Below are 14,457 nucleotides of genomic sequence, written 5' to 3'. Positions count from 1 at the left end.
TCATCTTTTTTTAAATATAATTCATAATCGAATTTTTAAGAATTTTAGTCTGACAGCGATATTGACAGAGAAGTGAAACAAGTTGTTATACATGTATTTCATTTATACTTCGAATGTTCGAATCAAAATAAATGATCAATAATATAGAAGAATCGAATTAAGATTTAGAATACTTGGTCTTTACGTATGTTACAAAAATTTAATCAACAAATTACTTTATTAAATTCACATAGATTATGAAATATGAAATAACTTTTCGTTTTTTTTGAAGTATCATTTTGAGAGACTGAAATTAACTTTCGAAATTTCAATATTTTTTTTTTTATATAGGTTTTTGAACAATTAAGTTCGACTTCGATTCAACTTTTGCAAAAATCGTTTGCAATTTCGATATCTCTAGTCGTTAATTTCGTCTTTGAAAAAACGGGGTTTTTATAAAAATTACATATGCGATAGATTGAAATTGAAAACTCGATCCTTAAAAGTATTTTTTACGCCACGTTTGATGCAAAGAAATTTCTGCGGCGAAATTAAAAATTATATGTATTTTATTGTACGTATTTTATACGAGTATTTTATTATCGCCAGCATAGACCAGGGAAGAAGTACATAAAGAATAAAAGCAGATATTTTCCATAGACGGTTTTATTTTCGAGGAAGATGTGTTTCATAGTCGAACGACTTCTCCATCATCATTTTCATTCATACCATATCATCGACTTGGAAAACTACTCAACTTTCCTCCTTTTGATTTTCACTCGTGTAATATACCCCCTCGTGTAATACACACAAAACCTAGAATTCCTGATCAACGATTAAAAAGTCCACAGAGAAGAGGAGCCTATAATAATAAAAAAAAAAACGTACCAGTTTTCGCTTCATCGACTGTCTACGTTAATAAAGTCCATTAGTCACTGTGCTAATAATTGCGGAAGAAAAGGAAAAAGGAGGAGAGAGAGAGACAGAGAGAGAGAGATAAAAAGAAAAAAACGTCTTTGCTCGTCGAAATAAATCGTCCAGCAAACAGAAGACATCATTGTTTTTTGTTTCGTCATTATCGTTAACATCGAGTCGTTAAATTTTATTTTATTAAAACCAACACACCCGGGTTGCGAATTCCGTGGTTTATACTTGGTTTACATTCACGTAGATAAAAAAACGTAATGGAGCACTACATTTTTAATTTTTATCGAGTCTGACACGCGACTCCTAGCTAAGTGGCGACGAGAAACATATGAATAATGAGTGTAAATGTTTCCACCAACTTAAAAAAATTTTTATTCTATCCGCGTTAACGCAATGTAAATGGTGAGATATTTACACGTGGATTATGAAAAAAAAAAAAAAAAAAAAAAAAAGGAAAAAAAAAGTGGAGAAACAATGTTTTAAACAGATATATGTCGTAAATGTTTGGAAAAAGTTGAAGAGGATTTTTTTCTTATTATTATATTAAATTTATAATTTTTCTCTTTTATAAATATGATCGTTAAATCCTGTTTGGCAATATACGTGGATGTAACCCACGTATCTCGTATAAATAATTAAATCATTTTATAATTAAATGATTTTCAACGGATATATCCTTCGAAGGAGGAGAAAAACAGTTCTTATAATCTGACAGATTCGTATAATTTTGTTTAAATAACCGAAATATCCAGATTCAGATAAGAGGATAAAATCTTATATTTAGCTCATATTTCGAATTACGATCGAGTTATTTCATTCTGTTTTTGTTTGTCATAGATATTCGTGTAATTGGAATGAATCATTCGGATAATTAGTTTATAGAGTTTTAACTAGAGCTTTACTTAATTGAGTATTGACGAAAATTTTGTTTCAATTTCGAAAAAAAAAAAAAATATATATATATATATATATAATTCGGACAAATGGAATTTTATCAAAGTGGTAATTTTTGCTAAAAGTATTCAATGATGTGTCGATTATTTTCGATTGTTTTTTTCATTTTTTATACGAGAACTAATTACGGGACGAATCCGTATGATTTTTCGAAAAATCGGTCATAAAGAATCAAATTTGTCGATACGTAATAAAATCTAATTAAAAATTTAAAAAATTTCCACATAGATGTTTATTGGGGGAGGGGAGGGGGAAGTATAAATAAATGAATTAATTATCAAATATTTTACTAATAAAAAAAAAAAAAAAATCAATTCATCGAATACTCTTTCTAAAATATTACAAATTGAATACACATTTCCTCCTTCCCCCATATATTTTGATAAATTCGATCGATAACCAATAAAATTTTGGAAAAGAATGTTTTCTCGAAAAGAGCAACGAACAACCAATCCAATTTATTTTTCTCTCTTGCCTTCGTTCGACTCATCGACCGAATTACACCCTTTCTCGCGCCCTTAACCCTTGATTAAAACAATCCTAGCGGAATTATAAACCGCGGCACGAAAAAAAAACCCTTTTTCTCGATCCTCGATTCTTTGAATTCGCGCGCTTTCCTGGCCATTCCTCGCTCCCCCTGGGGGAGGGTATCGTGGAGGGGCCGCAGGGGAAGAGGATTACGCGAAGGAGTATTTTAATCGTTGGAAGAAACGGTGGAAGAGAGAAGAGGAGGGGAGGAGAACGCCGCGGAAGCGGCAATTCTTTCCTCCTCTCCCGTTCTCGAGGGTGGGGGCAGGCTGAGAAAAATAATCCAATTTAGCGAGAGAGGCGAAGCAGCGACAGGCAGCAGTTCGCCCGTTTTCACGGTTTTTAATTACGCGCCTCCTCGCCTCGCCTCGCTCGCGCGCGCGTTTTGTCGTCGCTGCCCTCCTGACAAAGGAGCCCGTTTCCACGGATATTTCACGGCGAGAAGAGGAAACTCGTACGACGAATGCGGACTGCACAACAGTTCGCGTTATCCAATCCCGACCCATACCTCGCCCCTCTCCTTTCCGTTTCACCGCGGACAAAAGTAATCCAATTTTTGGGCAACCCTTTCTCCTTCCATGCGACGGGGCTGGATAAGGAAACACGTTTCCGTTTCGTTTCGATCCGAGGGATCGGATATCGGATGATCCTTGAAGGAAAAGGGAAATCTGGTTACGTTGTATATTTTTGCTATACTTGCTTCTTGGAAAATTTGGACAGTTTGAAATGTGTCTACTCTTACTTTTCTTTCTCGTTGCAAATAATATGTATATAGATGGTGGATATCAATAAAGATATCGAATGGGACGTGTTAACATTAATTTTTAATGACTAAGACAATGAATTAATTAAGCGTGATATTCGTCGAAAGATATTCGTTTAACTTGAAAAAAATGATTGTTCGAAAATTGGTTATTATAATTCGTCGAGAACGAACGAAACTCTCGAAGAGAATTTTCCTTTCGTTGTCACGGTTGTTGTTCGCGGCTTCCAGGTAGAAGCCACGAACCACTCGAAGGTTTTCCAGTTTTATCGCTCCTCGCTGAAAACACCCCGGCTCGTGCACGAATTTTATTCGCCTCGAACGAACCCATCGTTACTTCCTCCGGTTTGAGAATTGTGTATCAGAGAAGGGCCCGCTTCCTTGAAACGATCATAAAAACCATACCTTCCTTCCTTCCTTCTTCTTCTCAACAATTCAGTTAACATTCGAATTTTTCTTCTTCCTTTTTAAATCAGATTTAAGAACAATTACTTCCAGTTTCAAAATTGAAAACGATCTACTCTCCATCTAATCTCGAAAAGAAGCTCTCCCTCGAAGGGAGGGAGAGCTCCCTGCGACGTGGATTCTCGAACGGTGGCGCGTAACAGGTGGATCGACGAAGAGGTGGGAATGAGAAATACAGAGAAAGGTTGCGTTTCAATAAACTCACGTGTCCGAGCTTCTCCTCCTTCCGCCTCTTGGGATCGGTCTCGAGGTCGGGGGTACGGCTGCGGAATTTCTCCGACGGCGAGACGGACCTTCTCAGCCTCTCGTCGGTGAGGGCGATCGGTTTACGATCCTCCGGCGTTTCTGCCGCCGCCCTGTGCTGCTGCAGGTCGGACGGTTTCAGAAGCGCCTGCGCCTGTGCCTGGACCGCGGCCGCGGCCGCCGCCGGATGCGGCGGGGGCGCCAGATGGGGCGGCACCCCCGCGGCTGCGGCCGCAGCGGCCGCACCTGCGAACCCCAATAGCCCCGCCGGCGGAAGACCGCCAACGACCGCACCGTGTGGTAGCTGCTGCGCGTGAATCTGTTGCTGGAACAACCGACAATCGACACGGTTACCCTTTTCCTCCACTTATCCTCTCCTTCTTCCTAATTCCTTCGAATTTATCCTCCTCCCCCCTTCTTTTCTTCTTTCAACAGGTTAAACGTTCTGAGGGACGATCTCCCAAGTTTTGATCGAGTTTAACACGTTCGTCGCCATACATGGGTGACGCTTTCTTCTTCGAAAGAAATAAGATTTTGTAGTTGTATTTAGAAGAAAGTTATCAATCAAGTAAGAAGAGAATGTTATATTATGTTATATGTACAATTATATATTATACATATATCTATTATATATTTTAAAAGAAATTTATAGGAATAAGCAGTGAAACGTAAGTACAAAATATACTTTCGAATCGGAGAATTTAAAATTTAAGAGTAAGAGAAAAGAGGGACAGGTATGATTTGTAAGCGAACCATTCCGCATTTTTGCTTACAATTTTACTAATCTAAAATTATATGGTACGTGGTAATATAGGAGGCTGTTATTACCACCGATAATATAGAACTGAGTTTAAGTTGCCAATTAGATACTCATCAAAATACTTAAAATTGACTTTGGAAACGAGCGAAGTATTCAGAATTCGGAATCGGTATTACAGAATTAGTTAATCAAGAAGAACTAATATATATATATATATAAATATATCCCAATTAAATTGTAAAATATATAAAATAAAAATGTTAAAACTGTTTCCGTTTACGTTCTTACGGCGTACAACACTTCGCGAGGAACTCAACGAGACTACGCTGGCCGACGAACGTGTGTTAAGTAATAATAGAAATTTTTTGTACGAGCGATGGATGTTCGTTTTGAGGAGGAAAAATTGTCGAAGAGGTAGTAAGAAAGATTTTATTTCAATAAAGTAATAATGTGCAAAATTTAGAAAAGAAATCTATCTCTTATGAAACGAGAGAACAGTAATAAAATGGAATTAGCGAATAGGATGCTGAACTCTCAGGTGCAAACCTGAGTCCAATAACATTTGTATATCGGCATTTGACCATTGATACCCAGCCTCGTCGGGATTAGACGAGACACTCGTGCTTGTATTTGTATTCAAGTACAAATAGGAACGCATCGGAACAGACACCTTGAGTATCAATATCTCATCCGATTCTGATGAAGCAAACTGTGTACCGTCGAAATACCAATACTCAAACGTTATTGCGTTCGACAGTTTATACCGCGCATCGAGCCTTCAAAATAAAATGTTCAAATAAATTGATTAATTAATTAATTTCGAAAAAAACCCGTAGGAAAATTGCCACCGATAGATAAACTTACTTAGAGTTTAAATGGAAATAACGTGAGATCTCGAAACTTCTTTTCTTGTTGGAAATTATTATTTCTTTTCTGAAAAAACATTTTTCTACGCATCGTTCGAAATCTACGACAAAAAGAAAAATAATTATCGACGAAACGCGAAAGATTGTTTCGACGAAGTTTAAGAAGAAGAAAAAAAAGTTTTAAAAAGCGCACGATCCTTTGTTTTCCGCCTTAAAAACTTGTCAACTTTCTTTAAAACGATCTCGGAATATCTTAATATCCGTTTGAATTAATATGCATAAAGCGGCGACCCAATTACGAAATAAGAAACACGGATCACCGTGAAATAAATGTTTTAATGATTGTGCATTCACGCTTGCCCAAGTGGCCGCCGCGACCCTCTTCAAACGAGTTAACCTAATTTCAGATTGCCACGGTATAAATTAAGAAGTTCCGATTTAGACTCGGGGAGCGAGCAGCAGAATTTTCTTCTCGAATCGCTCCCCTGTGCCTCCTCCGTTCGATGTCGCTTTAATAAAATCGCCCTTTGATAAAAATAATTAAAATTTTCGAAACTGTCGAAGAGTGACGAAAAAAAAAAAAAAAAAAAAGAAGAGAAAAGAATGGAAACTCACCAATAGTTGTTGCAGACCCTGTTGTTGTTGTTGCTACGAAGAAAAAAAAAGAAGAAGAATATGGTGAGTGAGGCGATAAAACGGCGGTGGACGACTTGGGTTCGTTTCGGGTGGGTTTCTCGAGTTTAAATCGGTGTGCAAGAGATTAAATTAAATCGGGACAGAAGCGGATCGGGACGCGCAATGTGCCAAGATCAATGTCCAACCGCTTGCCAAAACAAGTTTTAATAAGAATCGATCGTGAAGAGAGGCTCACCCCAATAATAGCGTTCAGCTCGGACATCGTGACTTGCTTCGCCCTCTCTACGGCATTGGCCACCTGCTGCTGATGCTGCAAGCCATGCTATCATTATCGCGTCGTTGTCACTCTCGATCGTAAGATTGTACGGCACACGTGCCAAACAGAAAGTCAAAGACTCACCTCTTGTGCCAGGAACGGAAGTAGCTGGACGATTATCGCGTTCAACCTTTTAGCAATCTCGGTCTGTAAATGGGATAGAAATCGAATATGAATACTCTTTTTAAACAATCGTGTTATTTCTCTCTCCCTTTTTTTCGGAGAAGGGATGGGAATTTTTCTTTCCTGGACGAAAATGTGTTTTACAAAATATTTTTGCGATCAATCTATCTCGATATTTCTTTCCCCTTTACACCAAGTTTTTCTTTTTCTGGGATAATCTCCTTATTCCGATTCGAAAACACGATCCAACGGAAATTTAACAGGGAAGGTATATTTGGAATATAAATCTGTTTATGAAAGCAAATTATATCTTCACCTCTTGTCGGGCGGCAACGAGTATTTAACCCTTGATTCGAATGTTTAAAATGTTTGGTTGATTGAATTTGTGCAAGAGACGCAAATGGTGTCCATTCGTTTCTATCTTGTGAAGTTAAAACGAAGATAAATCGAAGATAAATAATCTTTTTTAAAAATTATCAACCTTTGTAAATAAAGAAGCGAATAAAATGTTTGTCCCTATAATAATTATTTCCAACAAACACGAGCAATATTTTACTCATCGAAAAAGTAGACTTTTTTTCTTTTTTTTTTTTTTTTCATAATTCTCGCTTGTTTTATTAAACGTAGAAAGACGATTAACCGTTCCCCTTTAGTTAACTCAACTGCTTAACGTAACATTTCGTCGCATCGAATTTAAAATTTCCACTCTCGTAGCGCGGTTAAATCTTGCACACGTTTTCAAATCTCTCATCTCGAATAAAGATATTTTTATTGCCGAAGAAACAAACACGATTTCATCAGCGGGTGGATATAATAATGAAACGATCGATCAAAGAAAATGAACTTTATCCCGATACATTCGCTTAAAATTTACCATGCTTTTAAGGGATTAAACGCGAAGCGTATCGTAAAATTCAGTTCATCCTTGATACACTTCGTTTGCGGAGGAAAAGAATGGAAGGAAAAAAAAAAAAAAAAAAACCACCTCCCCGCTTAAACGTTTCACACGGTTTCACCAAAACCTCGAATTACATCTCCCTCGATTGATTAATAATCGCAAGTAATCATACTTTTCTAGATTAGACGAAATCTTGTATCCTCGTTGACGTGTTCTTTAAGCGTTAACAAATAACCCCCTTCCCCCAGAAAAAATAAAAGTATCAAATCCAACCATTTAACATCAACGAAAACACCCATCAAAACTTATTAAACAATCAACGATACGCGATGATGTCGCTTCCAATGATCTATGAGGGGGAAAAAAAAAAAAAAAAAGGAAAAACCAAACAAAAAAAAAAAAAAAAGAAATTTAATTCCTTCCACACGCGAATCTCAAACACCGGGAATGTGTTGTCCCGGTCAACTCGACGAATTAATTGAAAAATCGAAGAGCGGCGCGCGAGTCGCCGTGAAAACAGCGTGAAAACGTCATGAAATTCGGGGTTAACGTTGCGGCGATCATAGGACACGTGACGAGCGTTGGACGGGCACGTGAACCTCCTCCTCCTCCTCCTCCTCCTCCTCCACTTCTCTCCCCTCCCCCCCCCTCCGCCCCTCGATGTCCCGCAACCACGCGCTCTTTCCAAGGTGAACGAACACACCGGGAGCCGCTCATTAATGCGCGTCGATCAAATCGATTCGCGATTACACCACCGGCTGCCACGTGACACGTTTCACAAAAGACTAGAAAAGAATGGAACTAGACGCGAGGGAGAGAAATGTGATAAAATGTCTCGTTCCGTTATTGAAACGCTTCATAATCATCCCGTTCGGAAAAATATCGAGAGTCGTCGAATTTACGTACGTCTTAATTCCGTCGATTCTTCCTCCTTCTCCGTGTCTACGATTATTCCCCGTTTTGAACGAGAAAGAGAGAGAGAGAGAGAGAGAGAGAGAGAGAGAGAGGAGAGAGAGAAAGAGGGTACGTTTGCTTTCTAGGGGATTTCTAGGGAATATAGGAAGCGATAAACCTGTTCGTAAGTATCGCGTCAGACGTAAATGTAATTGGATAAAAATTTTAATTTGAAAAGTCATTCGTGAACTGTATGTATATGTGTATATTAACGCAAGAATGAGTTGTTGTGTTTTAGGATGAGAATAAAGGGGGAAAAAAAAATGGAATAATTCACTTGCAGCCTCGGCTTAGAAGAACCGAAAAAAAAAAAGAGAGAGAGATTGAAAGAAAGCTGGAAAAATTAATCGAAGGGACGAGAACAGTTTTAATAATGGAAAGATGAAAATTAAAAAAAGAGAAACTTGTTCCAACTGTTGTGTTATTTTGAGAGTGCTCGACGCGGATTAAGAAGGTTTATCCAGCCGCAAACAGTTGACATACCTATATCGAATCACGACCGGTAAACAGCAACATCAGAAGCGCGCGTCTATTACGCGATTTCGACAGATTAGTTTCAATAATTCAACGAATGCGATCAAATATGTACGGTAATCAACATTACGGAGATCGACACACAATCGGGGCATCTATCGCAAAGCATAACCGATATAACGGCCTAATTGCATCCGAGCTTACTAACAACATTACCCGGGCGCACAAATTAATACTCTATTTGCACAACGGTGCTTCATCTGCCGACATATTATCCCGACTTTTATATTGCGTTTCCTCCATATTTATATATACCAGCTCCATCTCGTTTCGATCGATCGAAAATAACGAGGAGGATCCAGCTTTCCGATCGAGGATCAACTCTCACCACCCCTTCCATCCGATAATTTCTTCTCTACCTACCTACCTACCTACCTACGTAAACGCATCAAGATATTCCGTCCGATTATCGACGATTGCACCGTTATGTTAAATACGTAACATGAAGAGAAAAAAAAAAAAAAGAACCTTCGTTATTATTCGTTCCACGCGCATTCGCGAGAAAATTTCCAACGTAAGATAATTCCTTGCCCGACGATTCTTTATTTACTTATATTATATTCTTCTCTCTTTTCATTTTCAGTAATATTCCTCGCTTTTTCCCGATCGTCCCGATAGAGAACGATAGGACGACGCGGCGCGCATCTAAAGCCTTCGACCCGAAAAAAATGTCATTATTCCCACGGGGGACGGAAAGATGGAAAACTGCCGCGTCCACGTCAGTTCGATTTCGGCGTGGGTCCGAGTCGTGGAGAAGAAGGGTGCGCGACGAGGGGGAGAAAAAAAGAAAAAAGGAAGAAAGAGAGGGGGGAGGGAGGAAAAAAAGCCAGGCGCGGAAAAACCGACAAAGAGGAGCCGATGGACGGAGATAGATAGGAAAGTGAAAGAGAGCGAGAGAGGTGGAGGAACGACGACGAACGGGAGAGACGGCGAACGGGAGAGAATTTACGCGGCGGGGCGACGCGGCGCAAGTGTTGTCCGGTACGAAAAAATGGTTATTCCTTCTCGAATGTGCCCGATGCACATGCACATTTTCCCGCAGAACGGATGGTCCGAGGGTGGTGGCGTAGAAGGTGGAAGGGGATGGAAGAGAAGGGGAAGAACGAAGAGGGTAGAGAGGAGGGAAGCGGTGGTGGGCAGGGGTGAAAAAAGGTAGGTAGATGGAGGTGGCCGAACGAGCGAGCGAACGAACGGCAGGAGGAAGAGGAAGAGGAAGAGGAGGTAGAAAGAGAGTAGGAGGAGGAGGTAACATTGAGATTAGCAACGGGTAAAAAATCGATGTCATCGCCCCCAGCCCACCGCACCCTCGTTTCGCTCGCTCAACTCAACCCTCTGCTACCCCCGCAGGGCCAAATAAAAGAACTCGAATACACGACCCCTGCGAACGCGTGCGTGTACGTTCACGTACGTGTCGCACAGGTTGCACACGCGTATCGTGCGTGTGCACAGCCAAGGGGGTATGCGCGTGTGTGTAGGCGCGCGCATCGCGAGATATATGTATATACGGGCGGCCGAGTGCTGGAAAAGCTGGGGGATCCCCCATCGTCGAAAGGGAGGACAGAGAACGTGAGAACGAAGGGAGCGAGGGAGAGAGAGAACGAACGCACGCGGATAGATAGACGTGTATATATATATATATGTATATATATATATATATATATATATAGGAGGCAGGAAGAACTGGAAAGGCAGGGTGAGTTATATGCAATTGGTCAGCCTGCACATTTTTTATCGGACGCCGAGCGCGATGGGAAATGGTAGTTACTCTTGTATCGACGAACGCCCACGGCGATACGAATATTCTTCTTCGGAGGGGTGATCTTCCGGAATTCCAAGATCGGTAACCGCTACTTAACAGATAGCATCTCGTTCTCTTCGAAACGACGTTTCAACGATACGATCATCGATGGCGAGGATTTTTTTCTTTCTTTCTTTCTTTTAAGGAGGAATTTTAAGGTATTCTAAATGCAAAGCGTTTAATAGATATTTTTTTTTTAGGTCTCACACCGAAATTTTCCGATCAAGAAAAATCTTTGATTGGTCTGTTGCATTGTAACGTACCGTGATCGAAGGTGGCATGCTTTTTCTGCGCAACTCGTGGAATATCCACACAAGCGTGACGGATCCGCGGCATAGATCGTGGCTTAATTGACCAGGACGAAGCGAGCACGCAACCGAGTCCCAAGGACGAGCCTTTCAATTAAGCGATAAGCGTTATCGGATAGGTGCGCCGCGAGTCTCTCGCTGGATGAACGAAGCGAAAGAGCGGTGGTTGCGTGCCAGCCTCGTCGCTTGCGCATTCTTTTTCAAACCCTCTGACACTTTTACCCCTTCTAAATCTCAACCTCCCCTCCCTTAACGCGAGCCAGTTTATCCTAGTCCGTACTTTCCTTTCATATTTTCCTTTCTCTCTCTCTTTTTTTTTTTTTTTTTTACGGTTGGCTGCGCTTTTTTACGATTCCTCCTTTTTTTCTCCCTCTCCTCTTTTCCTTTTCTCCCTTCTTTTTCGAGCGATGCAACGCGCGAAATTTCGGGAGAAAAAAAGGGAGAAAAAAAAAAAAATCTCATCTCCGATAGAAATCTCGAAGCGACGTTGCGCTTGTTGTCGTCGTCGAAGCATCCTCGAAAAATCAAAACAATCGGCGGAACCGGGGGGAAAAGGGGGAGAACAATTAATCAGAGGTAAGAATAATGCCCCCTTTTTCGATGGCATTGTCTCCTCGTTGTTTCCAGCCGCGTGTCGAGTGCCGCCGCTCCTACGCGATTCCGCCAACTTTTAACTCCATCGAACACCTCCACTAGCTGTTAACTTTTCTTTTTTCTCTTCGGATGTTCTAACCGCTCCGCCATTGAGAAACTCTCGATTTCATTGCGATATTCTTGTGCGTGCTTACGAAAATGGATATTTTGGAGAGAAAGAAAGGGAAGTTTCGAAGTTGCGGTAATTTGCGCGACGAATTGACGAATTTTGTTTGTGAGATCAATATAAGGAGAAAAGGGGATTAAGTGTTATCATTATGCAACGCGATAAATGATAAAAAAATAAAATTTCGAATGTGCGCATAACACGCATTTACAGAATTTAAGATTGTAAGTAATAACAAATTTTGGGTCAATAGTCAAGAACTTATGTAATAGGAAAATACGATACGAGTTGCGAAACGTGGACTTTTTTTTTTTTCTCCCCGTTAAAATCTCGAGGAGACCGCCTTCTGAAAATGCAAGCAAGTAAATTTAGATATCGCGAAATTTATTAAACACGCGACACAATGAATCCTCTCTGGTTGAACGTGCCAAATTCGTTCTCTTCGCTTTGAATTTAATTTTCCGATTGCGTCATAAAAATCACAACGCGAATCACAACGCGCCCGAAATAATTAAGATCGATGACTCGTTGAAAAAAGAAAAGAAAAAAATAATTAACACACGTCGTGTAATTGAAAAAATTGCATCTTCCGAGCATTAAAAATTATCATTTACAATAATAATTAATTTCGTGCGCTGCGATGTACGAAACATTTTCAACGATTCGTAAATCAACAAAACGAACGTCTCCCCTCCCCCCACCCCTTGTGTGTCACAACATCGAATTAAACCAAATCGTATCAAAGTAGCTATTGCAAATCCTAGCAGTAATTGCGTAACACGATTTATCAAATCGTATCCAATGGACATAGTTTCGCAATTAAATACCGAATGCAACAAAGACGAGATAAGCGATGGAATTAAAATTTTTGATAAAATAATCTCTTAACGATCGTTAAAAACCTTGTTCCTCGATGAAATGTCGATTCAACAGATTTACGCGAACGCTTCGTATTCGTGCGAGGAAGATCAAGATCCACGATTTCGAAATTATTATAAAACTCGATCGAGGAGAGATTTACAATTTGTTCGAAATCGAGTCGAAAAAAATATGATAATTTTCATCGGCGAAATAAATTCTCACGGAAACAAGAAAATGAATTCACCATACAATCCTCCACTTGGAAAAATAGAAAGATCTATTCGACTAATCTCTCCTCGTATAAAATCGATCGGTTTCCTCCCCCTCTAAGAAAATCGAATCGTCGAATCGATCCCCTCTAATTATCCACAAAGCACCGTGATCCAGGCGTGCGATTATTCGGAGAGGAGCGCGCGGAGAAAAGAGAGAAAGACCCGTATAAGAACTGGGACATTGCCAACAAATTCGAGTTAGTCGAGTAGCGAGTGGTAAAGTGGTGGTTGCGGGCTCGAACGGGCCGCCGAGTGGGAGGCAAATGTCGACTTGGGGCGGTTGGTAAGAGGGGTTGGACACGAAAGAGGGTGGAGGAGGAGGGAGAAGAGCGGAGGCAGGACTAATGGGAGAGAAAGCGAGAGGACGAGGAAGAGGATGAAATCAGAGGGACTCGCCAATCGTGCCGTGGTGGAAAAAAAGAAAAGAGAAAAGAAGAAAAAAGAGGGGTAAAAGAGGGGTTGTCGGTGAGAGAGAGAGAGAGAGAGAGAGAGAGAGAGAGAGAGGATGGGAGGACCTAACCTCGTAGAGGAAGATTGTTTTCATTCGGTGCTCAAATTGAAAAGGAGCGAGGACCGAAGACCGCGATTCGAAAGCCGGCTAAGTGCCGGAGACAACCAAACGGAGGGTGATTTATTTTCTCCTTCTCCTCCTCTCCTAACCTTCTTTCGCGCTGAAACGCGCTGAAACGGAGGAAGAGACAAAGTGGAAGCGGAGAAGAAAAAAAAAGAAAGTGGTAACGTAATCGATTCTTCTTCGAAATTCCCGTATCAATTCGCGAACGATTGAGAAGAAATTAAGAAGAATAAACGATAACTAAAAAAACAACGAGCATCCTCTAAATAAAACTTCCAAAACCGAGCTTTTATTATACACGACACGATACAAAGAAAGAGGGGAGGGGGTGAAAAAAAATCGGCCATCCTCGACAAAACACGTGTAACGAGTTGTCGCGAGGCCTAATTAACCCGATCGACCCGGCACAAGGAACCGGATAATAACGTTTTCGTTTCTTCATCTCTAATTAGCGTTAGAAGAGAGTCTGGAGAGAGTAGAGGTTCGGTGTTACGCGAACCCACCGCGTTCGACGCAATTTGTCGTCGCCGGCACGTCGCCCGACGAGGATTGATTTCCTGGCGATTTTCCGTTTCCCACTCCCTCGCCTTTATTACCCCCCTATGCGTCCATTAGCAATTATACGAGCGTATCGAATAACCACTTATTCTCATTCCCCCCTCCCCCCCAAAACAGTATATCGTTCCCGCGCGATCGGGACAACAAAGCTTCGTCGGTGCTTTCCTACCTCTCTCGATCCTTAATCGCTTCTTCGACTTTTCGATCACTTTTTTCACGCGTGTTCTATCGAATCAATCGCGAATGTTGAAAACCGCGTATCTCCTCCTCCTCGAATAACGGTAAAAAAAATACGGTATAAATCGTGGAAGGGAACGGTGCCCAATTACCGTTTCAAGGGTCGTGGAACGTGTCAATTGGAATAACAACGCTCCCTTCCC

At 40.8% G+C, this 14,457-nt stretch overlaps 1 protein-coding gene across 8 annotated transcripts in view; it reads right to left on the bottom strand.

Annotated features, from left to right (window-relative positions):
• The window catches only part of gro (TLE family member transcriptional corepressor groucho), an 87,627-nt gene that overhangs the window by 38,855 nt on the left and 34,315 nt on the right, over nt 1–14,457 (bottom strand). For 6 of the 8 annotated variants that reach the window (XM_086907311.1, XM_012486829.2, XM_012486832.2 and 3 more), the window contains 4 exons: nt 6,522–6,584; nt 6,357–6,443; nt 6,101–6,133; nt 3,822–4,184 (listed from right to left, as the gene is read on the bottom strand). In XM_086907311.1, coding sequence (XP_086763437.1) covers nt 3,822–4,184; nt 6,101–6,133; nt 6,357–6,443; nt 6,522–6,584 — 546 coding nt within the window. The remainder of the gene's footprint in view (nt 1–3,821; nt 4,185–6,100; nt 6,134–6,356; nt 6,444–6,521; nt 6,585–14,457) is intronic. The other 2 variants (XM_012486831.2, XM_003693884.3) reach the window with 1 other exon arrangement.

This window comes from Apis florea, unplaced genomic scaffold (genome assembly GCF_048593485.1).
Source record: "Apis florea isolate Af1SG1 unplaced genomic scaffold, ASM4859348v1 contig_2839_pilon, whole genome shotgun sequence".
NCBI classification, from domain to species: Eukaryota; Metazoa; Arthropoda; class Insecta; order Hymenoptera; family Apidae; genus Apis; species Apis florea.
Note: the sequence above shows the minus strand (reverse complement) of the source record. Positions and strands in the feature narration are given on the sequence as shown.